Source organism: Ylistrum balloti, unplaced genomic scaffold (genome assembly GCF_031769215.1).
Source record: "Ylistrum balloti isolate Yb309-2 unplaced genomic scaffold, AGI_CSIRO_Ybal_v1 Utg369916, whole genome shotgun sequence".
NCBI classification, from domain to species: domain Eukaryota; kingdom Metazoa; phylum Mollusca; class Bivalvia; order Pectinida; family Pectinidae; genus Ylistrum; species Ylistrum balloti.
In genome coordinates this window covers 1,442,526-1,470,167 of record NW_026782036.1, presented here as the reverse complement: position 1 = coordinate 1,470,167, position 27,642 = coordinate 1,442,526, and the positions used below count along the sequence as shown (strand labels likewise).

At 35.1% G+C, this 27,642-nt stretch overlaps 1 protein-coding gene across 1 annotated transcript in view; it reads left to right on the top strand.

Annotated features, from left to right (window-relative positions):
* The window catches only part of LOC132546834 (furin-like protease kpc-1), a 132,465-nt gene that overhangs the window by 26,187 nt on the left and 78,636 nt on the right, over nucleotides 1-27,642 (top strand). The window contains exon 2 of the mRNA XM_060210556.1: nucleotides 2,256-2,354. Coding sequence (XP_060066539.1) covers nucleotides 2,256-2,354 — 99 coding nt within the window. The remainder of the gene's footprint in view (nucleotides 1-2,255; nucleotides 2,355-27,642) is intronic.

The following is a 27,642-nucleotide window of genomic DNA, read 5'->3' as shown; positions in this document are numbered from 1 at the left end:
GTATCCTGGGTCAGCTGTATATATATATATATATATAGCACTGGTGAATGATATGTTTGTCAAATTTTACTCAGTTTGGGTTGTTTTCATTTGGCCAAAATTTGGTATGATGCCTTATTTAATTATCTTTATCAAATTTGACTGTTCTGGAATATTTTGTAAGTGTCTTAATTTTCACTTTTAACATGGTAAACGTTGAATGGGCTATTCCAAATTGGGAAAGAAATAACACTATTAGTTCATCTGGCAACCCAAAGGGCAAGTTAGCTGTGCTAATATGCAGCCTTCATCATATGTTTTCATCCTTTAAAAGACTCCCCAGTAACCAAGAGGCCACGGGTCATGATTTTTGGCCAGATACATGTTTGGGAAAGGCTACAATTTGTCTTCAAATGAAGCAACATCACACTCTTTAAAGGTCACTGAGGTCAAATGTATTGAAATCTTTAAATAACTTTTCTCCATAACTGAGAAGCCAAGGTGATAGTCTATTTGGCCATTGGTATGCTTTGATGAAGGCATTCAACTTTTTTCAAATTAAACACATTGACCTTTCAAGGTCACAGGGGTCAGTTATGTGGAAACCTTGAAAGAATGTTCTTAATTTATTTGTTTGATGTCTGTTAATCTTTGTAAACAGACAATAACCCTACTGTAATATGTTTCTGTATCCAATACATTGCCTTTGATTCAAAGTTAGGGAGTGAGCTTATTAAAGGACAGTGAAACAGCATTTGATACCAGTAGGTTTAGAACTGCCTGGTAAATATGTTTAGAAGATATGCCAGTTTAAATCATGATTTCACTTGGGTTCATTTGTGGCTGTGGTTACATGCCTTTACCATGTTTTGCAGCAGGCCTGTTTCATTTTCTTACTTAGAGAAATAGCACCTGTTGGCTGTAGGTGTGTTTATAGTGTGTAGGCACACCTACATCCCTTCCATTCCTATCTGTATATATACCTCCCTTATCTACCCCACATCACAGTCATTTAGCTCAGCTTTTCATAACCAACCTCCTGCTCAAAGTTACAGACAAATAGTCTTATTTATGTGGCACAATACTTCTGTAAACAGTAAACAAACATTTGTATAAACATTTATAAAGATACAAATTGTAGACCATGTAAAATGGACCTCTCTCTCAAGTAAATTGAAACCATATCTTACTATGTCAGAGTGATCCTCATGGGAAATTAAACTGACCCATCCTGCCATAGAACCATTGCCCTTCTAACTCTCTCCATCCCTGAGATAATTTTTCCAGTGTCAACATTCTCCCACCCCTACTCCTTAACATACATCATCTCAAGCTACTATCCTGGTCACGCTAACCATTCTCAAGTCAAAGTAAACCTTGGCTGCATTGATATTTATGAAATCAAACAGACAGTTTAAGTAAAGCAAATTTTGCTATTTGTACAGTTTAAAGTGGTGCATATATGATCTAATTCACTAAGTTTGAAATTGACCATAGAAATTGGCAGGTTTTGGTGATTTGTAATGTTGTCTATGATAAGAGTATGTGTTATAAAAGAAACATGATTCAGAGTGACCTACTTTATATTATATCTTACTATCAAAAAATGTACTAATCCAATTTAATCTTTCAAACTTATGATTTGCCCTACTACATCTACTAACTGTGAATTTAAAGGCACTAACGATAAAAAACCACAGAATATGCCAGCCTTGAATTGACATTTAGCAGTACAGATTTGAACAAGTGCTTATTCAATTTAGTCCTGATGACCTTAACTTTGACTCGGTTTGTCAGTTGTCCATCTGATTGCAGGGATCTGATGACTTTTTCAATGTTTTAAAGTACTGTAAATATACTTCCAATCAAATTTCAGTGCATTATTGTTTCAGGTAATGTAGTTCAATGATAAATTTGTGTTTCCACAATAATTACTTATTAAACAACATAAAAATGTACAAAAGCACAATCATATTTTTCCTGAATACTTTAAGTAGAAAAGCACTAGAACTAACTGCAATAAGTTTGCTCACAGTATATTGGAATATGATGAAAACCATTCTGAGATGAAGGGCTTGTTTAGATTTTTAAAATTAATGGCCATGGACCTCATAGTCATCTTACCAGTATTTAAACCATATATGTTTTTGTTTTTCTTGCAAACATCGTTGAGGTATTCAAAGTGGATATTAAAGATTGTGAAACTTTTTTTAAAGCATTTGTGGGACATATTCAGATTTTATTGTTCCAATAAATATTGATCTTTTTGTTTGTAGATCATGCCGGATTATTATCATCTTCAACACAGAAAAGTAGCAAAAAGGTCACTGTATTCCAGCTCATATTTTCACCGGACTCTGGCATCAGAACCAAATGTAAGTATTCATTATTCAAACTTCATTGTCATCATATATCAAAGAAATAATTTTCTCTTTCTTGAAGCATAAAGCATCCCCCCTTCCTCCGTGTTAAATTGTATTCGTTATGCTCATAAATGCTGCATTTAGTGAAACAAAAATGGTCTCCTTCACAAAATCCACAGGTCATTCATTCATCACATCTTTCATTTTGGATCTTGAGAAAAAAAGTGTCCTACAAACAAGGTATTCCTTCAAGCTGACTCACATTAGAGGGATGGACATGCAAGAAAACAGACATCAATATGCATGAGTGGGCTTACTTTCAAGCAAATATATATTTAGTATCAAAATTTGCAAATTTTATTTGATCTCTCTGAGTGGTTGATATTCCCTTTGCCTGAGAAAGATGGATATGTAGTCATAACAGGTGTGACTTCTTGTCCACTACAGGTTGTCTCTGATGTATTTTCACCTGATTGTTGTTTTTGTTGTTGTTTCTGCTGTATTTGAAGTCAGACATATATTTCTAATAACATAGTTGTTCAGTCAACTGTTGTTAAATTTGGTTAGGACAGTGCCACCTACTGATAACCCTCCACTAGACTTCCTTGTTCACACATCTTTAATTTTTTTTAATTTTTGAAGAGGTCCTGTTCACACAGCTATTTATCTTAGGTAGACCAGGATGGAACAGAATAGCTATTAAACCAATCATGTGAGTTACTTTAGTCAGGAGATTTGACATCTTTAAAGGTCAAGATGATGTAATGAAAATTTTATATGATTCATTTTAGATCCTGTCTGTGACTCTGGCCTCTTTTAAAATGCTTTGCGGTTATTTCATTTCTCATGTAAAGGTTAATTTCTTTCTTAGTGCAAGGAGTAAAATTTCTAAGTTATAATTGCCATTTTTTGCAACTTATGTGCCATTCACTTGTAAATTCAAGGTGAAAATGATCAATTTCGAGGTCAGAAAGAATTTTTATCATTTTAAAAGTTTCACTCTAAATGATGATCACAACTCTGTCATATTCAACTGCTGCTGAAGTAGTGAACTTTGAGTAAAGTCTCAAGTGTTCTTGTAAATGAAACAGACCTGTTTCCATTTGTAAGTTATGGTAATTAACTACACTTCTTTGGTTAATCATTTCTTGGTTGATTACCACTTTTTATTTTCTTAATTGAGTTCAATAAGATATGACCATTTGACTGGCTGATTAAGTGATTACTTAGGAGACTGTGACACTTTTGCGATCAATTTGATGACTTGTCTGAGCGGTTGTCATTGATATATGGGTAGAATAGGAGCTATAATGCTTCAACCTGGATCATTTATCAACATATGTTGTATAATCGACACGATGATCAAACACAAATCAGCAGTTTTCACCTGAAGTTACAGAGTCTGGAAGATGGAATGGTTTAGTTTCTAGGAAATGCAATCTCGGGTATTATTAAACATGATCTAGGAGAGACGGAGGTTTGCTTGAAATGACGAATTGGCAGCTGTTCCTGTTTGTGTTGCAGGAAGCTAGAGTATAGGAAGTACAAAGAATGGTAGGCTGTATTGATTTTTTGTTACAGTTAAAATTCATTAATCACTTGGAAAAAGAAGCTGGGTTGTTTCATGATCATTCTTTCATAAGGTTGTCACCATCTTATCCAGATGGTGTCCCACCCCACTCCATCTTGTTTTCAAATTTCCAATCTCATCAAAGGAACTTTTTTACCAAGATAAATGAAATTGATTCTCAATTTATATTGAATGAAATAGTTTCATGAATATATCTCCCAGTGATTTGAGGTTTTCAATCAAATACAAAATGTATATGACATTTTAAGATAATGTGTCATTAGCAACCAGTTGTAGAAGAGACATTTAGTGCACTGTTTAATTTACCTGTTTGTGAAAGTGTTCTCCAACTGATAGCTCTACATAAAGGTTAAGGAAGGGATGAAGAGTTTGGCCACTAAACCGGCATGGTATCAATGAGACTTGACACAATGGCCAAAGAAGAAGAAATTTATTAGAGGTTTGTACTTTTACAGCTGGACTTATCTTGTGTATATTGACAGAAGAGGTACACCTAATTACTGACACATGCAGATGCTGGTGTTCTGTCTGCCAAACCGCAACAGGGATACAACTGTATTGAACACCTGGTCTTAATGCCACAATGGAAGTATATACTTATAGTGTTCAAAATACAATTGTACAGTATCATTTTTGTATTTCAAGTTATTAGAAATCTCAACAGTGTTCTGGATAAACAGGCAGCGATCATGATAGTTTAATCTGAATTTCAAATACCATATGATATAAATTTTATTTATTTTACAACAATAGCAAAACCAGCTATCAGTTATATTAATCACTCTTGATGGCATGGATAGAAGTGTGCAGGGTCTTACTAAAGGAGAAAACCAGAGTACCCGGTGATGTCCTTACCGAGAATTGAACCCCAGATGGCTAGGTGAAAGACCAGTGCATTACATCTGCACCACCCAACCACCCTCATGGTTGATATCAAAGAGGAAAGAAAGTGTATTGTTTAAAAATATATACACCTGATTGAAAATACAATTTCATTGCAAACATAAGACTGTAATAGAATAGACATGAATCTATGATAGAGCAAGCTATTTTAGTATTTTTTCCTTTTGAACAGCACACTCCATAATGTTTACATATTAGAGTTTCAAACATGTGCAAGTGAAGTCTTCTTTGCAATATCTGCCTATTGCTATAAGTCACTTTATCTATCTACATATATCAAGACAATTTTGTATTTATTTTCTACAAGAAGCTCAAGTTGACAACACCTTGCCTTATTTGACTTATTGCCACAGTGGCTTATTATCAGACATTGAATTGGTTCCATGTGAGCTTATGCCAAAATTGGCTTGTTGCAGTGGTGGCTTATTACTAGACATGGGCTTGTTGTCAGATGAATTTGGAAGCACTATAATATTTACTGTGATGTGCAGTCATAAACAGTAATGTTTGCTGTTGTTGGCAGTTATTTTTTGCTTTTCTTTGAAAAGCAAGCATCATGTACTAGAGTGATCAATAAAAACGTAGTGAAGCTTGTACTTTCGTTTCCATTAATATACAGTAGACATTGTAATGCCATCGAGTAGGTATTCTCAGTATTCAGCAGTACCTTTGCTGTAGTGTATATTGGCATGACCATTTGTTGGCCATAACCTGCCTTAATAGGTCTAAGTGTTAACCAATGTACAAAACATTGTGTTCAATGATGGATATTGTGTTACATTGTGCTGGACAATATATACTTAAACAACAATATGGTGTATGGTATGTCTTGTTGCTTGATGGGAATACCATGAGGAATTGTCTTAATTTGAATGATGAACATCACTATAACCTATTAACCTTTGAGACATGTGGCAATTTGAAAACAAAATTTTGAGGAGTAGTGGTGGAAGATCCAGGATGGCTGTACATATTAAATTTATTGATCGTTCTTTTGTCTTCAGCAAATGGATGTGGCTCCACTGTTCATCTGCAGTTGGGATGGCTTCATTACAAGCATTAAATTAAGTCTTTGTGTTAGGCATGGGGAGTAGAATTTGTACTTAGCCACCCAATATTTCCAGTACCTTCAGACAAGATCTTTTGAAGGCAAAATCCAGAGAGGTGAATTATATACAGAGATCAATTAGTCTCTCACCAGATCCATCCTCACTGATCTGAGACCCCCCTGCTAGATCTACAGCTGTCTCAGTGCTTTACAAATCATTGTTTTACAAGTGTTTTGGGGCGAGTTAAATCTCATAATGTAAAGGTCATCTTAAATTATACAAATACAACTCATTCATTAAATTTTGTTTATAGGGTTTTAATGGTCTAATATTTCCTGGAATGTGATATTGTGAGAGTTTTGTTTTTCTGTGGTTTAGAACTGAAATGATGTTGATCTACTGTAAGCCTGGGAGTTATCTGATGTTTCCTGTGTCTGTAGAAGTCTGTTAGCCTCTGCAAGAGTTGTTGGTCTGATGTTTCCTGTAAGACAGAGAGTTGTTGGTTTGATGTTTCCTATAAGACAGAGAGTTGTTGGTCTGATGTTTCCTGTAAGACAGAGAGTTGTTGGTTTGATGTTTCCTATAAGACAGAGAGTTGTTGGTCTGATGTTTCCTATAAGACAGAGAGTTGTTGGTCTGATGTTTCCTGTAAGACAGAGAGTTGTTGGTTTGATGTTTCCTATAAGACAGAGAGTTGTTGGTCTGATGTTTCCTATAAGACAGAGAGTTGTTGGTTTGATGTTTCCTATAAGACAGAGAGTTGTTGGTCTGATGTTTCCTGTAAGACAGAGAGTTGTTGGTCTGATGTTTCCTATAAGACAGAGAGTTGTTGGTCTGATGTTTCCTGTAAGACCAAGAGTTATTGGTCTGGTGTTTCCTGTCAGAAGTTGTTGGTCTGATGTTTTTTGTTGGACCAAGAGTTGTTGTTGGTTAGGCATTTCTTGTAAGAATGAGAATTGTGGATTTGATGTTTCCTGTTAAACTGAGAGTTGTTGGTTAGGTGTTTCATGGGTTGATAAGATGCTGTTGAACCTCTGTAAGACTGATAGTAGTTGGTCTGGTGTTGGTTCAGTAAAGGCTGTTGAACCTCTAAGACTGAGAGTTGTTGGTCTGGTGTTGGTTCAGTAAAGACTGTTGAACCTCTGTAAGACTGAGAGTAGTTGGTCTGGTGTTGGTTCAGTAAAGACTGTTGAACCTCTGTAAGACTGAGAGTTGTTGGTCTGGTGTTGGTTCAGTAAAGAAAAGACTGTTGAACCTCTGTAAGACTGAGAGTTGTTGGTCTGGTGTTGGTTCAGTAAAGACTGTTGAACCTCTGTAAGACTGAGAGTTGTTGGTCTGGTGTTGGTTCAGTAAAGACTGTTGAACCTCTGTAAGACTGAGAGTTGTTGGTCTGGTGTTGGTTCAGTAAAGACTGTTGAACCTCCGTAAGACTGAGAGTTGTTGGTCTGGTGTTGGTTCAGTAAAGGCTGTTGAACCTCTGTAAGACTGAGAGTTGTTGGTCTGGTGTTGGTTCAGTAAAGGCTGTTGAACCTCTAAGACTGAGAGTTGTTGGTCTGGTGTTGGTTCAGGAAAGGCTGTTGAACCTCTGTAAGACTGAGAGTTGTTGGTCTGGTGTTGGTTCAGTAAAGACTGTTGAACCTCTGTAAGACTGAGAGTTGTTGGTCTGGTGTTGGTTCAGTAAAGGCTGTTGAACCTCTGTAAGACTGAGAGTTGTTGGTCTGGTGTTGGTTCAGGAAAGGCTGTTGAACCTCTGTAAGACTGAGAGTTGTTGGTCTGGTGTTGGTTCAGTAAAGGCTGTTGAACCTCTAAGACTGAGAGTTGTTGGTCTGGTGTTGGTTCAGTAAAGGCTGTTGAACCTCTGTAAGACTGAGAGTTGTTGGTCTGGTGTTGGTTCAGTAAAGACTGTTGAACCTCCGTAAGACTGAGAGTTGTTGGTCTGCTGTTCCCAGGGTGGTAGCTAAGGCTATTATGGACCAGATTTTGTTGGTGGTCTGATGTATTCCAATGTAGGGCTATTTGTACATCCTCAGCGATTGTCCAACGCATGCCTATAAACTGCATCGTTCTTTTAGCTCTGAAAATTTGAATCATTGATCTGAATATAATGCCTTTATATCTGGTTATTAATACAGTTTTGACATTAAGTACATACACATTTAAAGTAACAGTGAAAAATCACCTTCTGTAACGATAGGATTGATTGAAAGGTTTGAGATAACGCATACAGATTGAATGTAATGGTGGAAACCCTTGTGTGTGAAAAAGGAATCAATAGTGGAGAATAACAAAAAAAGTTTAGAGTTCACATCACACATTAGGGGTTCACGACAGCCTGTCAACAGGTTTATCTGACAGGTGTGTCCAGGTGTATCTTGGTCAACTTTACCTGTATAGAGTTCCTTCATAGAAAGAGATACACTGGTACATGTCTCAAATTATTGCAGGGATCTGCAGACATAGTAAAGTGGTTTCTTTTTGAATGAAATCTTTGTGGTTATAAAATTGTGGTAAGGTTACTTGAGATCAAGTACAGATGGTTCAGTTTTAATTCATTTTGACATTGTGTGTTACATAAGGAGGAAAGGGCTTGTCAAGTGTATATCAAGGGAGTTAACAAGTACTTGTATATACCACACATGGCTGATGTCTTCACGGAGGTCTATAAATGCTGTGGTATCATGACTTTTTTGCTTAATTTTACATAAACTTGAGATTTCAAATTATTCACTTTTTTTTTCAAAGTATGAAGAGGAAATTGATTATTTTTGTGTATTTGAACTGAGAGAATAAAGATGTTAAATCTCATGTAAGGTATTAATTGTATGAAGTTTTGTTATTATGAAAAGAATACAGAATAAGATTTTAATTCAATATATCATTACAAAACATAAACTTGATACAAATGAGACTTGAAGTGAAATCTACCCTACAATTATATCTCTGAAGTGTTCTGAGGTCATGCTTCTCCCCTTTCATCACAGTTTCATGTTCAATAGTTGCAATGAATTTAATTCCTGACTACATTTAAGAGCACCCCCTCTCCCCTGGGGTTTCCATTACAATGTCTGACAAGACCTGAGACCCTGGTTCAGGTAATTCGCCACCTGATATCATCAGTGGGTTGAGTTCTCTATAATATACTTGCTTTTAGCAGTGACACAATATACAATCAATTTGTTTTCTTTGGTTTCATAAAGGTACATGACTACATGATAAAATTCAATACATATATATTGGCAGATCTCCCAATTTTATCAAATACTATTTCTTCACATGAAAACAATCTGAAAACAAACAGGCCAGAAAATCATGTAATACTTGGTATTTTAAGGAAACATAATTTCATTGAATAATTATTTTTAAATATCTATTGTCTATTTTTAAATAATTTGTAAGAATGAAAACAAATGTGATTTCATTCTGTCCTCAAAAGTAGAGGTAAAAAGAAGTGACTGATACAATAACAATCCTCATGCAGTACTTTGTGGTTCTGTTACTACAGCCATAGGATGTATGTATAGTAATGCACTCTTTCTACCTAATGGAGAGTACCTGCTATGACATCAGTTTTAATTACCCTTAATTTGACTCTGCACATTAGATCTGTTTTCTGACGTTTCTGATGGATTTTTTCCAATTAGCTGGTCCAGTTTGGTTCTACCACAGTCTGGTTACTGTGTGTAAAATAGTGCTGGCCCCTACCAGATGTACGAGCTGTTGATAATGCAAGTTACAGTGGCAGATCTGACAAAATGTCAGATGCACTGATCCTTGTCTAACATCTTGGCACCAGTTTCAAAACAGAACTTTTACTACAGGTAGTGTAGTAAGTAGACACTTTTTTTTAGTTAAGACAACACCACTACTAGTAACAGGTTAATTCCTGTAGTAGACTTCTCTGTGATGTTTATTTCATGCTTTGGATTTGTGATATTTTTGCTGCAAATCCCTCTTTTTTGGTTCAAATGTATAAACACAGAGTTTCTTTGAGGTCGTCAGGAAATGTTTTTGATAGGACTTAGTATAATTCTTCCATAGCATAACAGTATTGATTCAGGAGCTATTGTTATCTTTTTTGTTTTAGCTTTTTTGTTTTGATAAAGGCCAAGATATTCTTGTGGTTGTAAACTGTGGAAACTTTTGGTATTGCTATTATTAAAACTAGAAGCTTGAAACAGCTAGGATTAACACAGTGGATCTAGTTTTTAACTTGTAATTAATACAATCATTTACTGGAATGTGTTACATAGAATTACAGAAGCTGTTTTTGTTTAAAAAACAAACCTGTTCTTACAGGCATAAATGGCAACGTAAAAGACACCAAATCAATAAGATTTGTTAAGTATTCTAAATAAAGATACTAGATAATGATGAGAAGAAATGTGTTATTCTGACGTCTTAGAAAAGTGTGAAGGTTATTAAATTATTGATTGTATTGGTAGTTAAAACAATTATTTTAGTGCAATTTCATTTTGGAAATAACTTCTTAATTTCTTTGGTATTCTATTCAGGGAAGAAACCTCATTATGCTGGATACAGATATATGTCTGCCACAAATTTATTACAACACAGTGCAAGCAGGTGTATTTGTTGCTGCCTGGCTTCTTTTTGTAGATAATATTGCAAAGCACAACACGTCTACATGGGCTTTTGTTTTTGCTTACAAGATAGGTACTTACAAGATAGGTAGGAACAAAACAGCTGGTTTAGATATACAGAAAAGTTCAAATCCCTTCCAACAGTGACACAAAGGGAATATCAAATTATACTATCTGCGAGCAACCCATCTGTTCTTTCTCTGTTCTATTTCTGAAGGGCTAAATGATCTTTGATGAAGTCTGAGAGATAGATGTGTCATGACAGATCAGTATGTCTTGAGCGACCAAGATGTCAAAGTTCCAAAGCTTTGTAATGTTTTTTCAATAGTAGATTGGTTTTTCATGACTGGATAGTTAGTGTTCAAATTTTCTGTTTGTGTGCCAAGGTCAAGGCCCAACTCCCAACTATTGCAATTCTTGTTCGGGGGAATTAAACATCTGAGAACCTGGAAATATTTTGAGGAAATGTTGTAGATATATTTGTATATTGCACCACTTTATCTTTACATCCAAAGGATTGAAACCTTGGTTGTACTGATCAGAACCTAAAGACCAACATGAAAATATTGATTCTGTTAGAGCAAAAAAGAGAGAGAGATATTGAATTTCAAAATGTAAGCAGAACTGCTGAAAGTTTGATGTATTGATAAGGACATGAAGGACATATCTGAACCTAATTTGATGACATTTCAATTGTAGATGCTTCAGAGCTAGTCTTCCTGGGATACCAAACATAATGGCAAATCCTAAGGGAAGCTTTTAATTTGTATTAGTTTTCATCACTGCAGTACAATTTTTAATCCAGCTTTATATTTGCTTCCACTGGGAATGGAATTGTGGAAAACCACAGAACACATGGACACAGTTGGCCCAAAAATTCTTCAAAATGGTAAACAAATATTTGATGGCTGTATAGAGATTAGTGTTAGTAGTTGGGAGATCAGGTCGTGGAGGGTGGGGAGGGGGGATGCAAAAGAAAAAATACAGTAAAAGAATTCAGAAAGAACATTGTTAAATGTAAAACTACATGAAGAACAAATTGCAGACACTGAGAATAAACAGAAATGTAATTACAGAGAGTACATAACAATTATGTAGTTTGATAATAAACATTAAACATCACCATCTCACGGATGTCTTATGTTGTATAAACAGATGGAGGTTTGCAGGAAACAAGCAACTTCCTCCCTGAGGGTCTGTTGTTATGGAATATTAACCTGAACTGGGAACATCCACAGCATTCATTACCCAGCAACCATCACTTACAAACCGATATCATGTATTTCAATATTAGTGTAGAGTTTACAACAGTCTTAACACATTGTTGAAAAGATTTAATCAACTGGACATTCTTTCTTGTGTAATATGTGGAAAAATGATATTGAAAGGCTTTCACAGGTTATACTGTCTCCATGTCAACATGAATTATTTCTAGTTTCATCACCAAATTTATGACATAGATATCAGTGGTTACAGTACAAGCAAGATTTGAGAATGTGATGGCCTTGATGGCACTATTAGTAGAAATGGTGACAAAATGATGACCAACATAATATATACAGAATATAAGCTGACTCCATGATATAGTTAAAGGTTATCTTGGAAGAAAACTTGAACATAAAATTATCCAAAATGAAATCTTTTTTCACTAATTGCTAAGTACCTCACATTACTTGAACACCTGAATAAGAGTGCAATGCACTGGGTAGTAACAAGTGGGTATTAGTAGTGTACTTGGTTACACCATTGCCACACCCATGGTAACTCCTTCACCTAATGGCCATAGATTGGTGCTTAATGGCTGGTGTCTGTATTTTCACAGAGTAGGTGTGATTCATACAAAATTATGTATAAATTTTGCTGAAAAATCCATAGTCATTATCTTATCCCAATGTAAAGATTTTGTTTAATTGTTTATGTTTTTCAATGACTGGTGACTGTTTGTCTGTGGTGATATAAATGTATGTGTTTAGTTTGATTAGATACTAGGTATTTATATACAGTCAAACCTCGTTAACTCGAAGTCGATGGGACCACGAAAATACTTCGAGTTATCCGAGTCTTCGAGATAGCCGAGTTCATGAGTTTTGGTGCAAAGATTTTTAATGTTCCTGACGTTCCTTGTACTTTTTGTCAATTTTTGGCTATATACGAGCTTGATGTAGATTCCGGTAATAAGCAAACATATTTTGTTCTTGATCGTTGAAAAACCAGAATTGATAATTAAATTAGGTGCAGTTTGCTTATTATTTAGAAACCATCAATTTCGTTCTGTCAGTCCTTTTTAATTAACGAGAACTAGATTAGCCTACATGTCAACACGAGTCTAGGCTACATAAATAACGATGATACGGAAATCAACATTCACAATTTAATAATTTGACATTAATTAAACACATAATACAAACAAAATAGAACCAAATCTAACATTTTAAGAAACACATACAATGTGAAAAACTTACGATATCATTCTAAACAGCACTACATATGACCGACTATGAGAACTCTCCTGCTTCGATAACATACATAAACTTCCGTTGCGCATGTGCAACAAATGTTACTCAACATCACTGATTTGGCGCGTACACTAGGAAGATTATATTAAAGAGTATGCATGTACACAACATGTTAGTTACGATAACACCTGTCGACTTACAAAGCACTGTAAGTAAATGAACATTCATTATAAGCACTAGTCTTCGAATTTAAGGCCATAATTAAAACACCATTGTCATACATTATTTGCGAAAGCACACCAAGTTCCAGTTCGTAAAGTCTTAACACTATCGATCACTATCAATGTTCACTGTTTCGTTGACACGCAAAGTCACTGAAGTAGTCTGATATCTTTGATTGAGTCCTGGTATTGGATCCAAGTATCCCCCCGGATAAACCGGGTCCTTCGTTGGATTGCTCAATTGACTTCGACATTTCGAAACGGGTATGATTTCGGTGAGAAACACCCCTGCTTTTATCCCTATGTGACACTCATGCCATCTCCTCACTAATTCTGCCCTAAGTACTTCGACGCTAATTAAATAATTGTTTCACTCATTTGTCGGTTTAATTGAGCACAGGTGACCGTTTCATGCGTACTCCTGTAAAAACATTAAGCCTAGTACCGGGCCAGTGTTGTGATTGTTTTCTATAGCTTAGTTCCGCTTCACTGAGTGTATACACAGGTCGGTGTTTGTTATGGCTGACAGACACGGAAATTACGCAATGTGAGTAGAACTTCACTTTTTATCGCCGATATCTATCAATTATAAGATCTAACGGTTACCTTTTATCATTCAATTAAATAACAATAAACACTTTTCTAAAACATGAATATTGTTAATTACAGTATTGTTCATTAATATTCACTTGTAAAGCCTATTGTCGGTAAAATTGCAAAACGGCGTAGCGCATCAGCAATGTAATTGACCGGCACAAAATTTATACTTCGAGTTTTCCGATCATATTCAGTATATGTTTTGTTGTTGGGACCAAATTTTTACTTCGAATCAACAGAGTTTTTCGAGTTTTCCGAATTCGAGTTTTCCGAGTTTTGATTACTAGAATAAAGAGAAGATTTTGCCGGGACCGACAAAGTGCTTCGAGTTAAACGGGGTCTTCGAGTTTTCCGAGTTCGAGTTAACGAAGTTTGACTGTATTTACATGTACTTTTACAGTTCATGCCATATTCCAGGTCTTATACTGGCTTACCAACCACCAAGAGTTTGTGAAGAATTGCTCTTTTAAAAAATTACATTATTTTTTTTTTCACCTTGTTTGAAACTTTGGTACAGACAGATCCATGAGACCAAAAGCACAATTCTATTTTACAATTTTGATATTCTAGAGACGGTGGGGGGTGGAGGGGGGCATTCTATTAAGACCTGAGAGGTTGACCTTTCATAAACCGCCCTCCAGGATGTCTTGGACATGCAAAAGTTCACTGTAGGTCAAAAAAATTAGTCCATATTGGTCTTGATATGCTGTCAGGTCCAATATGAACTTCATATGTAGTGTTGTCACTTTCTGACAGTTATGGTGATAGGGCAGTAGCACTTTATGGTAGGTGTATATGAAGAGGGATAAGAGGAACGTTTCCTGTTCTAACCACTAGGCTGTATGCAGTGATATAACATCAACTTATAAAAGGAAAAGCAGTCTTGCAAAATTTTCTGATCTCTGTGATTACCTCATGGAATCTAAATGTAGACAAATGCAGCAGGATATTCTTTAACAAGGATTTTGGAGCTCTTTGAACACATCCAGCACATAATGGAAGGCGAGCTCTCCTATCAGCAACTAATGTATATTTATGAAATATTTTTTTATCAGCAAACATTCCTCAAGTGTCTCATTGTGTTATTTGCTTAGTTGTCAGAAGTGAGGAACAAGATAATTCCAATTTTTGTTTCATTTTGTGCAGCCAATAATAAGAAGTAAAATGGCAACTATGACATATTGAGGTATAACTTTATATCTCTAGTACATTATTTCTAAGTGTTTGGATAAAGTATTTCCTTGATAAATACCTACAATTTAGCTAAACACCTGAAGTTCCCATTAAAAACATCTGTTTACATATCAAACTTTATGTTAGTGGCATTTAACCACAAAATCATTGGCATTTCATTAGAAGTGTGAATATCCATGAAATGATACATTTACATAGGGCACCTGTTGTTATATCACACATTTTCTTGATGGTAAATAAACTATCCCTCTCTGACATTATACTACTGTAAATGAATCTCTATTTATTTGTAAAATATGTTTATGTGTTTGAGGAGAAACATTCTAGTGTTTTGTGTAGTGAGTGTTAAATGTGGAATGAATTATAGTGCTAACATAGATCAGACCGAGAAATTAACCTGTTTTCTTCACTACATTTTACCACTTAATGCATACAGGAATTTCGTAGATAAAAAGAACAAAAAACTCTCATTCTTTTCATTCCAACAAGAAGGATCATTCATTGGAGTGTTTCCTCTTGGCAGAGAGTGCAGAATAACATCATTGGTAGAGATGCAGCTGGTGATATACACAATATGTATTATCCTGGCCCTTCTATCTATTAACATCTCCCGGTACTACAGGGCTACCATCTGGACTATTCTGTTATATGTCAATTCATATTGTTAGATATATTACAGGGCATTCGCATTATCAGTTCCTGCGACCTCAATTTATGGAAATTGAAATGATTCTCAATATTTTGTTAAATCTGCACCTCAATCAATTGAAAAACAAGTACCTGTTTTGTGCATTTTATACTCTAACATGTCTTTCATCTTAGCATATTTCGTGGAAAAATTTCTTTCTCTCTTGTGTTACCTCTTCTTGACATATGCTATGCTCATAAACTAAACATGTTGTTAAATCATACCATCACATAAAGAGATATCAATCAAGCTTCAACATTATCATGTTGTATTCATACATGTCAGGCTGTCGGAAATATCTTCATTTCTCAAAAATTGGACAAAAGTTCCTGTTTTTCCACAATGGGTTGTATTCATCAAATTGTAGATTAACCATGGTAAAGTTTTTGTTTTAAATACATTTTTGATTAACTTTTGATTTTATTCACTGTGAACCAGTTTAGTCTATTCTCAGTTTTACTGTCAACTAGAGTAACTACTATAGTTTTTCTACTCACTTAATTTTTATTAAACACTTACTGTTCTTTAAAGGCCAAATGCAACGCTTTAGGCAAGAAATGAAGAATATTTCATTCATCAGCTTTTGCCACATGCTTTGTCTAAGCCACAGGTGCTTTAACATTTAGTTCCCAAACACTAATGAAAGGTGTTAGAATCCTAAGAAATAACACTACAAACACCTACAATATAATGGCTAAAACACTTCCAGCATCAATCTCATTTCGTTGCAACTGCCAGCTTTTCCACAACAGAAGCTGTTTTTTTTTTTTTTTTTTCTGGAAATATATAGGATTTAGTTTTCATTCTATTGTAAATTGCATGCCTGTTTCTATATAAGTATTTTCTGGAAATGCCACTACAAATACAATGTGCATGTAATATCATAAATCTCTACACTTTGTGTTGATTGCCTTCCCAGCCACAATCAACTAACATGTTCATCTGTCCCTTCAATGTAACAACATGCAAAGTTAATGTAGCAGCATAATATGTGGCAAGAATCTGAAGTTGCACGCATGCTTCAGTGCCACTGACACTACTAGTGTGCTGGTATGCTGTGGTGTGGAGAACTCTTCAGAAAAGGGAACTATGTAAACATACTACAGTTGTATCAAACATCTCGGGCTAGAGTTTCTTCTACTTCAACATATCCAGTGGGTTCAACATTGCTGGAGATTTCTTCAGCATTGATATATTTCTATGCATGAAGGGCAGGTTTATATGAGCTTTCCTCATCAACCTGCAGAGAAATGCTGAGCGGGTATAGGATGCCGCCACTCTCTAGCACTAACAAAGTGGCTCATGAAGCCAGTGAGGAACTGCTCTCAGCAGTCTTGTCACTCTCACCAATACATTGGCTGCGGAAGTGGACAGGATGGGAAATAAATAATTCATCACATCAAATGAACAACCCTGCTATAGTAGATTCAGTGTTACAGGGACATTGTGTTTGAGTAAACCAGTTCATTAATTGTAAAGCCTCAAAACTTTCAGGATTATTAAAATTTTAGAAGCATCATGACAATCAGTTTGTCCCGATTCATATTATCTACATAGGATGGACATGAATTAAATTATTATGGTTATACTGTATATACGATGATTACAACCAATGTCTAGGACATTACCTTTGAATTGTTGGTATAATTAGATTAGGATTTTCGATGAATAGTTTTGAAGTGATCATATCACAATGGAAGTAAAATTAAGGTTATAGAATAATCAAATTGTGCAGACAGAAACGCTGTTATTAGATTTACTCAATTTTTTAAAGCACAAAACTAACATAGATTCTCACATATGATAACTGACTATAAAAAGTATGAATGAGCTAGCAACTTAGCACAGTATGTAATAGTGTTAGCAGGATGACTCCAGCAGCAGTAGTAGTGCTGTTTGTCTGATAGGAGGGTAGGAAGTGGTTTTTATGTTGGAATCTTGATACAACATGATGGATGCTAGACAAGTACCTTTATCTTAGATCCATGCTAGGTCAGAGGCAGAGGACTTGTTGGCAACCAATCAAAAACCTTGTTCCATTGGCTGTTCACTTCCTGTTGGACATGTTTTCATCCTTAGATCCAAAACCATAGAAGGTGATGCTGGACAATCAAGAACATAATGATATAGATATCTAGTATTATGAGTAAAAGGTGATTGTAAAGGAAATGCTTGATTATCATGGAGAAAACTATAAAATCGGATGAAATCTCAGGGCAAGGTTGAGTTAGAAGATACAGGGCATGGTGGTCATATTACCTTCTTGATCACTAGTCTTCCCACCCATGGTTTGAGGCCCACAAGGGGCAGTTGCCAGGTATTGGGCGCAGGTCAGTGGTTACTTTGCAGGAACTTTGCAACTACTCCACCGCCAAAACTTGCTCATCCTTAAATAGACGTGTCTGTTGATAGGACGTAAAGTGACAACAAATCAAAAGATGTTAAGTAACAATAAACTAAGCAAGAAGATGTCCAACCTGAAGGTTTATTGATAAGAAATTGTAAAATCTTGGATACAAAAAAGCAAATTAATCCAGACATTAAAACTGTCTGAAGGTAAACCAAGACATGAAAAATATCTAATAGAATTTCTAATGGAAAACAAATTACCACACAAGGAACAATTAAAATCAGTGGAGATCAAATTAGAACAGCAAACAGTAAAAGACGTACAGAAGGCGTAAGTTGATGAAAAGAGTATCAAAACAAAAAAATCCATTGTGTAAATTGTTTATTATACAGTAAGTGGTAAAATCAGTAGTGGAATAGGAAACACATATCATTACACTGTGTAAAAAGAAATAATTAACTATTTATAGTTATGTTAATTGATTATTTCCTGAGTTTATTGCCCTGAGAAAGCCAATGTCATTGTAAAATGGATTATCATTGTGATAGCTGGTCACTGCCTCATTGAACATCCTACTGAAGGCCCATCACATGTCTATCAAATGAGCTGTCATGGCCCCTTAACATTGGCATGTTAGGATGTTTTTTACAATCTTCAAGGATTTGGTAACTTTCAACTTAGAATTACAGTAGTAAAGTTTAAAATGATCAACATATATTTTTATCTTAGATTCTTTGATGAATAAAAACATCAAAAAAATTATTTTGAAGAAACTTTTTGACAGATGTAATAATACAATGGAGTGTAGTTTAGTTTTTATCCATCTAAATATTGTTTATGAACCAGTTTTACAGGTCTAAATAATGTTTAATATTCTGTATCTGAAACAAGTTTCAACAAATGGACCACAGATTGTTTCATGCATTGCCTTCAACAAATGTCAACATTCAACCTAATAGCTACCCCAACAGAGCACTTTGGATCATTCTGTATCAATGAATGGTAGACTTCATTGTTATAGTGAAGGTATTGTTTGCTGGTTAGAGCCCTATACTTGATCTGGTTCTCTGGTAAAATGCATTTCTGTGGTGAATTATTTATGGTGTAAATGTTAAAATAGCATTTTGCTGTGTGAGCAGTACTGAGTTTCTTATATAGTGTATACAGATTATTGCTCCCAAGTTGAATCAACTATTTGGGGCAGTAACACTCTAGCTAGTCCAATAATATTAAAAGGTATTCCCAAGATAATAGCTGGTAGATCCCACTACTGTGCATGGTTTTGATAAACAAAACATTCAAGCCTTTATTGTGAGAGTAAACTAGTGCAATCCATATTGATTTTTTAACTATTTTTGGATGTAGCTTATTTTTGAATGCATTTCATGGATTGTATACTGTAAGCATACTTAGAACTCTCAAATTTCGCGCATTGTTACATTTCGGCAAATAAAACAATGATGAACTAACAATCTGTAATAATGGCTGCGTGTAATCCATATACAGAGATGACAGTTACGCTATCATATTTTGGCACATACTTTTGACATGAAATTCGCTAAAATAAAATTACCACTAAAACATGCATTTGTAGTATTTTGTTAATTGCATGTTATTTCTTGCACATTGACAAGTGTTTTTTAGATGCTTTATTCCAGTATATATAATTGTACTTCTAACTTGGCCACTGTAAGAGAAATTATCAGAATAAATATAGTCATACTTTATAGTAGTTGGTGAATGAATATACAAGAAAATGTGTGGTGTGAGTGCTTTCAGATTAGCATTGGTCCTTGGACTTCCTGCTATAACCCTCTGTTTTATAAGATGTACCCAGTGCATATTTTTGATTAGTCTAATTTACAATAATACAAGATCAGATAAATGTTGAGTCAGATAATATCTAAGCCATAAAAACAGTAATTATGTAAATGTACGGAGTGGCCTGTGGAGAGATAGCAGTCCAGGGAGGACAGTCATACAACAAGTTTATGTGGTGCAATCTGTCTTTTGTTAGAAAATCTGTTTTTAGAAATTAAATCTATTGATAATATTAAAGTTTCTGACAAGAAGAATGTATGATAACAGATGTTCTTTTTGCTATTGGACTTTCTCGCTGTAGAACATTTCTATCTTTTTTTTGTACTACACAGCATTTCTATTGATTTCCAGCATGTCTTATTCATAATGACATTTTTGAAGTTCAAAAACAAAGAAAAACAATTTCCAGAAATAGACAGAAATATGTAGGCGTCATGCTGAGGTACTGGAACAGAAAAGTTATCAAGATTACAATGTTTACGTAAAAGAAATGTATACTAGGAATGATTTTGGAAGGTTTTTATCGGTGCTACCACATGTAAGCTACACAATCTGTTTTATCTGGTTAAGAAGTGGCTTCAGAATACATTTTGAAGAGTGCACTGCTTTGAACCCATAGAGGCTTCCCATTTAAGCAGGATCATATATAACTAGGTAGGAACCCCCCTGAAGACTTGTGTAAGCCATACTGCCAGATAAAGCCAAGAATGCTGGTACTTATTGTTAGGTTAGGGATGATGTAGATGTTACTTAATAGTCCTGCTGATTGGCTGATTGTCTGTTGGTCTGACCCCTGATTGGTTGATTGTCTGTCACTTGAACCTTCCTTGGTGTCTAGGTTAAAAAGCCATTTACCATTTAGTGTCATGTTTATAAACAAGACCCTAGAGTCTTGAACAATTTGTCAGCTACACTGGTGGTTTGAAATCTCACCCTATATTAAAGAACAAACAATAGAGTACATACACCATGCTCAGAGGGAGTAGATTTTCATTGGTAGAGATGCATGTGTGATGGCAGGCTCCATTACTGTAGACAGCCATATAGACTGCATTAGAGGACTGTGGTACAGCCTTGTCTTTACATAACTGGGTTGACCTTAGGAGCTCACTCAAAGCTGATGGAGAAACTTATCTCCTTACTACTCACCAGGATACTCTTGATTGAATCAGTCATGTATGCAAGAATTTTTGCTCTTAGAGATGAATGGAATTTGTCTGTGTATGGTTATATGTGAAGCTTTTCATCTTATTGTTTTCTTCCTAAATCTGTTTGGAATTCTTGTTTGTGTATTGACATAGTTTTGATGTCTTTTTCTATTCACTGAGGGTTACTTTATATACATATATACCCTTGATGTTTTCATGATCTCTGACAATGCCACAACTTGGTCATATGCCTCTTCTTAGATACCTGATGGCATGAACCCCCAACTCTAATTTTTGCACAAAAGAATGATTTTAATTTTATAAAGTATTCTAAAATGTATCAATTGACCAAATATTGACATCCATGATGCTGCATTAATTAATTTTTCTTATAACAAAAGAAGGCCTACATCGTCCAACAATTAACTTCAGATGTAATTGCTTTTGGTTTTGCTGGAGGAAAGGGAGCAATACTTTTGTGTGCTTGTAAGTCTTAGGAAAATTGTGTCAATATTTACTTAAACAACTTATCATACATAACTTACATTAGTCTGTCTTACAAGATCAGTGTTTAAAAACAACAAATTTGTTGATTGTAGATTTAATCATATACATCCTCGAACTATCAACCAAAATTCTTCTTTTTATTGTTTGGTCGAATGGTGAAATCTCTCGTCTACTTACACAGTAAGACCCAGGCAACAAACGATTAATGGAAGTTGTTGTAACTAATACTTGTTTTAATGTTTTAAATGAATGGAAGGTTTATAGTTCATGTCATTCTATGTTAATAAAGTTATAGTTGGTATCCTTACATTCAGGAAATAAAAAAACACTCACATTTAAAAAGGTTTAAGTCTTGATGAATTTTTGATTATTTTAGTGATAATTGACAAAATTAATTTCAACTGGTTAGAGAGCTAAATGATATTCAAATGTTCTTGTCTTTCAATCAGTTGCATCCTCTTTTTACCAGTTAAGTCCTACCTAGAAAGGAACAGCCAACCATACCCATGTCTTTATAGCATACTACACTCAGCATACATCTGAATCAGAATAGATAAATATATTTACCAGGATTTTATTTGACCGATAACAAATATCCCCCGTTCTTTGGTGGATGTAAATGTGGTGCAGATTAACCATGATAAGTAAAATACTACTAATACACAAATGTACAGGATATTGTATCTATTTAGCCTCGTTTAAGTGTGTACTAAATGGTGTAAATTTTATATATTTAATTTGATTGATGATAAAGTATTCATTTCTAAAGTCATATTGTCTAAAATGATATTCCTTTTTACTGGCATGTAGACTGCAGCTCTGCAGTAATAGGTTTTAAAGGGACAGAATGCCAGTGTTTGAGGCAAAATAGAATTCTGTAACATTATCATGGAACATGCAAATGCCTATTGATTATGTGAGTGGAATGGTTTCTCTAGTAGATGGCACATTCTTGATAGTGTGAAATGTCTTCCTTTACAATCTGATTATCCTTTCCTGTAAGACAGACAAGCATAACTGATAAAATCTGTCCTTGTTTCCACCTGACAAGGCATCTGTCCATAACATTGACTTTCCACATAAATCCATCAATGTGGTCTGTCTGTCCTTTAAACATTTGTTGTGGCTATTTTGATGGTAGCTGGTAGATTCTCATTGCTCTGTCCATAATACTGATCTAATGCCTATAACAGTTTTCGTCTGTCAGTAGGAACCTGTGCCTGTTTATCTGTAACAATAAGGGTTAAGTTGCAATACAGAACAGTTTTGATATATACATTATATGTTTTCTTAGTACCAGTCATACATACCATAACTTCAGTTTGCATTCAATGCCTTACACCTATCATCTTACAGATATCAAATAATCCAGCTTACCTTCCCCAGTACTCCGGGACAAACACTTGTAAAACGTAACATGTTATAAACTTGGTGACAGATCAGCTGTTTAGATTGTTTTGATATACCTGAACTGTGATTTATATACATCAAGTAGAAATTGTTCAAAAAATAAGTTGAAGTTTGGAGAATGACATTGAATATCTACGACCACCTAATTCTGAAACAAAACGTGTTAAACAAGAAAAGTAATGGATGACTAGTAATAAATACCCACATGTTTTGAAGGCTGGATACTACTTATGACAGTTGTTGGCTTTCATTTGATATATTTGAAGAGATGTCCATATCTCACTGTAGGAGTGCATATAGACCTATCCTGGCTTGTGTCTGTTGCAACCTGATAACATCTACTAGGCAGCCATCTTTATGAATTATGTTCTGCAACATGCTTTAACAATCCTTTGGAGGCAGATTTTATTTTAGTACCTGTTACTTTTCAAAATAAGAATGATGAATCCTATGGTTTATTATTATCAATTAAAAAATAATGCAAACTATACACAGCACTGTTGTAAGCTTCTAATGGAGGCCAAGGTGTCTTGGAATACAACAGCACAATATTATTTGTATTATGCTGATATACATACATGTCAAATGGTATAACTTATACATCCATCAGTCCCTAAACGGTCAGTGTGGAGCCTAAATGACTTCCAGCGCCCATAGGTCTAGTGGTGTGGTCTACTTGTCTAGTGATGTGGTCTACATGTCTAGTGGTGTGGTCTACATGTCTAGTGATGTGTTCTACATGTCTAGTGATGTGGTCTACATGTCTAGTGGTGTGATCTACATGTCTAGTGGTGTGGTCTACATGTCTAGTGATGTGGTCTACATGTCTAGTGGTGTGGTCTACATGTCTAGTGGTGTGGTCTACATGTCTAGTGATGTGGTCTATATGTCTAGTGGTGTGGTCTACATGTCTAGTGATGTGGTCTACATGTCTAGTGGTGTGGTCTACATGTATAATGATGTGGTCTACATGTCTAGTGGTGTGGTCTACATGTCTAGTGATGTGGTCTACATGTATAATGATGTGGTCTACATATCTAGTGATGTGGTCTATATGTCTAGTGGTGTGATCTACATGTCTAGTGGTGTGGTCTACATGTCTAGTGATGTAGTCTACATGTCTAGTGGTGGGTTCTACATGTCTAGTGGTGTGATCTACATGTCTATTGGTGTGGTCTACATGTCTAGTGATGTAGTCTACATGTCTAGTGGTGGGTTCTACATGTCTAGTGGTGTGATCTATATGTATAATGGTGTGATCTTCATGTCTAGTGATGTTGTCTACATGTCTTGTGATGTGGTCTACATATCTAGTGGTGTGGTATACATGTCCAGTATATAATATAAACTTTATTTGTTTTACAACAATTGCGAAACAAGTTATTTAAACTTATACTAATCACTCTTGTTGGCCCGGATGTAAGCGCGCGAGGGGCCTTATTGTGGGAGGAAACCGGAGTACCCGGGGAAAACCCACGCGGTCGGACAGGTGACCCCTTACCTTTTCACGTCCGTTCCGGGAATCGAACCCCGGTCGGCTAGGTGAAAGGCGAGTCGACCGGGGATGTAGTCTACATGTCTAGTGGTGGGTTCTACATGTCTAGTGGTGTGATCTACATGTCTATTGGTGTGGTCTACATGTCTAGTGATGTAGTCTACATGTCTAGTGGTGGGTTCTACATGTCTAGTGGTGTGATCTATATGTATAATGGTGTGATCTTCATGTCTAGTGATGTTGTCTACATGTCTTGTGATGTGGTCTACATATCTAGTGGTGTGGTATACATGTCCAGTGATAGTGCCTTTATGTTCACCAGTCCCTACATGTCTTGTGCCATTGTTCTTGTTTTATTGACCAGTCTGGGTTTGGCACTGTTCCTTCCTGTTGTCGTTTGCCGAGCCAGCTGCCAAAGGAAATTGATACAAAATTGAATGAAAAGCTTCCTGATACAAAGCAGGTATTGGAAAATGTCCATGCATATCCATTGGCCATCGACTGGGCAAGGAAATATGTCTACTGAAATCTGAATGTCCAGGCTGTGATGTAAATCACTATATCTGCTTCATGTTTGTTTTTGTGACAAGGTCAACAAACACATAATCAAAGGAATCGATATAGGGCTCCCTTGTGTTACTGTGTACCCACAAACCAGATGTAGGCTGTGATGACATCATCTTGGCTATTTAAACTTTTGTACTGATAATCACACATAAGTATTTCAATATTTGTCTTTTGTCATTTGAATTCTTAAAACTTAAAACATTTTATTCCTCAAACATTGACCTGATCTATCCTGTTATTTTAATCCTCAAACAATTGTCCAATTTATCCTGTTATTTTAATCCTCAAACAATGGTCCAATTTATCCTGTTATCTTAATCCTCAATCATTGGTCCAATTAATCCTGTTATTTTAATCCTCAAACATTGGTCCAATTAATCCTGTTATTTTAATCCTCAATCATTGGTCCAATTAATCTTGTTATTTTAATCCTCAATCATTGGTCCAATTTATCCTCTTATTTTAATCCTCAATCATTGGTCCAATTAATCTTGTTATTTCAATCCTCAATCATTGGTCCAATTAATCTTGTTATTTTAATCCTCAATCATTGGTCCAATTTATCCTCTTATTTTAATCCTCAATCATTGGTCCAATTAATCTTGTTATTTTAATCCTCAATCATTGGTCCAATTTATCCTCTTATTTTAATCCTCAATCATTGGTCCAATTAATCTTGTTATTTTAATCCTCAATCATTGGTCCAATTAATCCTGTTATTTTAATCCTCAAACATTGGTCCAATTAATCTTGTTATTTTAATCCTCAATCATTGGTCCAATTAATCTTGTTATTTTAATCCTCAATCATTGGTCCAATTTATCCTCTTATTTTAATCCTCAATCATTGGTCCAATTTATCCTGTTATTTTAATCCTCAAACATTGGTCCAATTTATCCTGTTATTTTAATCCTCAAACATTGGTCCAATTTATCCTGTTATTTTAATCCTCAAACATTGACCTGATTTATCCTGTTATTTTATTCCTCAAACATTGATCTGATTTATCCGGTAATAAACATTTTCCAACTTAAAGTCAGAGGTTGGGTTTATTACAGAACAATGAAATAACATTAGTTTATAACTTTCCAGAACAGCCTTATACTTGGATAGGCTTGAGTTTTGTCAGAGAAATATGAACAGTTGATAAATATCTTAATTTATAAACAAGAAGGAATTAGATTTGATAAATCTAGTAAACCAAGCAACTTTTTCCTTGGCTGACAATATGTATCAGAAGACAATAGAATTTTCTTGATGACCTATTATAGGTTGAAGGTCAAAACTTCCAAGCCGATTCATTATTAACTATAAAGTTCACCCTGTATGTGATATTTCACTTAGAGACCATCCCATTTATCCACTCATTGGTATACACTACCCATTTACATTAGACTATGTTTGGCCTGTCCCAACTAAACCTTACGAGAATCTGCAGGCTATTTCCTTGTATGTTTTAGTTGATTCTCTTGTCCAGTGTCATTAGCAAATAATTTTGTATTGATGAAGGATAAATGGCTTTTTCCTCCAGCATGGATGGATTTTATGAGGAGAATTGATGCTGAGGTCCCCCTATTTACAGATATTGATTATGATGTTGGGTGTTGGACAATGTATAGCATGCCATTCCAGATTGTAGAATGGGTGAGCCAGCACATTTGTTCTTCTGTATCAGATACAAAACCACACCAGAAATACCAAACCATACATATAGGAGACCTAGTTGTGTCTTTGCTGCAGGTTGCTTCCTTAATCCTCATTTGTATCTCTTTGCCAGCTTTGAATTAAAAATATAATGCATCTTCTGGAATCGATTGATTGAAGTTTTGTTCTTTGTCTGTGTAAACCTTTTCATGTTATTGGTAGATTTGAAATTTCTTTGTGATGTCTTTCACTTATTGATTCTTTAAAACTGTGGACACGACTGTGGACTATGAACTGTCACCAGACTTACATAGACAAATCAATATCTGATTGATCTAAATGAAATGTTTGTAACAATTTTGAATGATCAAGATTTGCATACCCATAAGTGCTGTGTATGATAATAAGAATCCTGTATTGTACATGTGATTGCAACTAAATTGTAAGTGTATATATGGAAATGCCTAACCTTTATACGTAGAAACATACTTCATAATTTTGAAGCAGGATGCAGTATTCAAGCAGTAATTCAGTGAATGCTAAAAAAAATAACTTCCTTGCAGCCTGAAATTAATTCTCAGTCATGATAAAAATGAATTCTCAATAGTAAAAATAATCTGGAGACACACCCACAAAGACCAGGTACAATACATGTTTGTGAATTCGTGAGAGGCCACCATTTTTAATGAATTTATTTGAATCATTAGCTTCAGTGACAAGCTGCCAGATTCATGTATATTAATCTGAGGCAGTGATTGTGTGACCATGGATAACTATGGTGTGTGGTGTTTGACGCCCATTCACGTCCCAGGGGTGGCTTGGTGTACGAACACGCTTCATTACATACACGAAATTTGCTACAATTACTCATGGGAAAGGTCAATTTAAGTATTTTACTTTGAATGTTTATATATGTATGCTTTTGAAGGATTTTTTATTCAGAAAAACACTTGTAATCATTACAGATTTACTCTTTGTTGAATTCTTGACTTGATTGATGGTTTTTTTTTCCCTGGTGTTTGATATCCTGATATTTCACAGTAGATTTACTAAATTTTGAA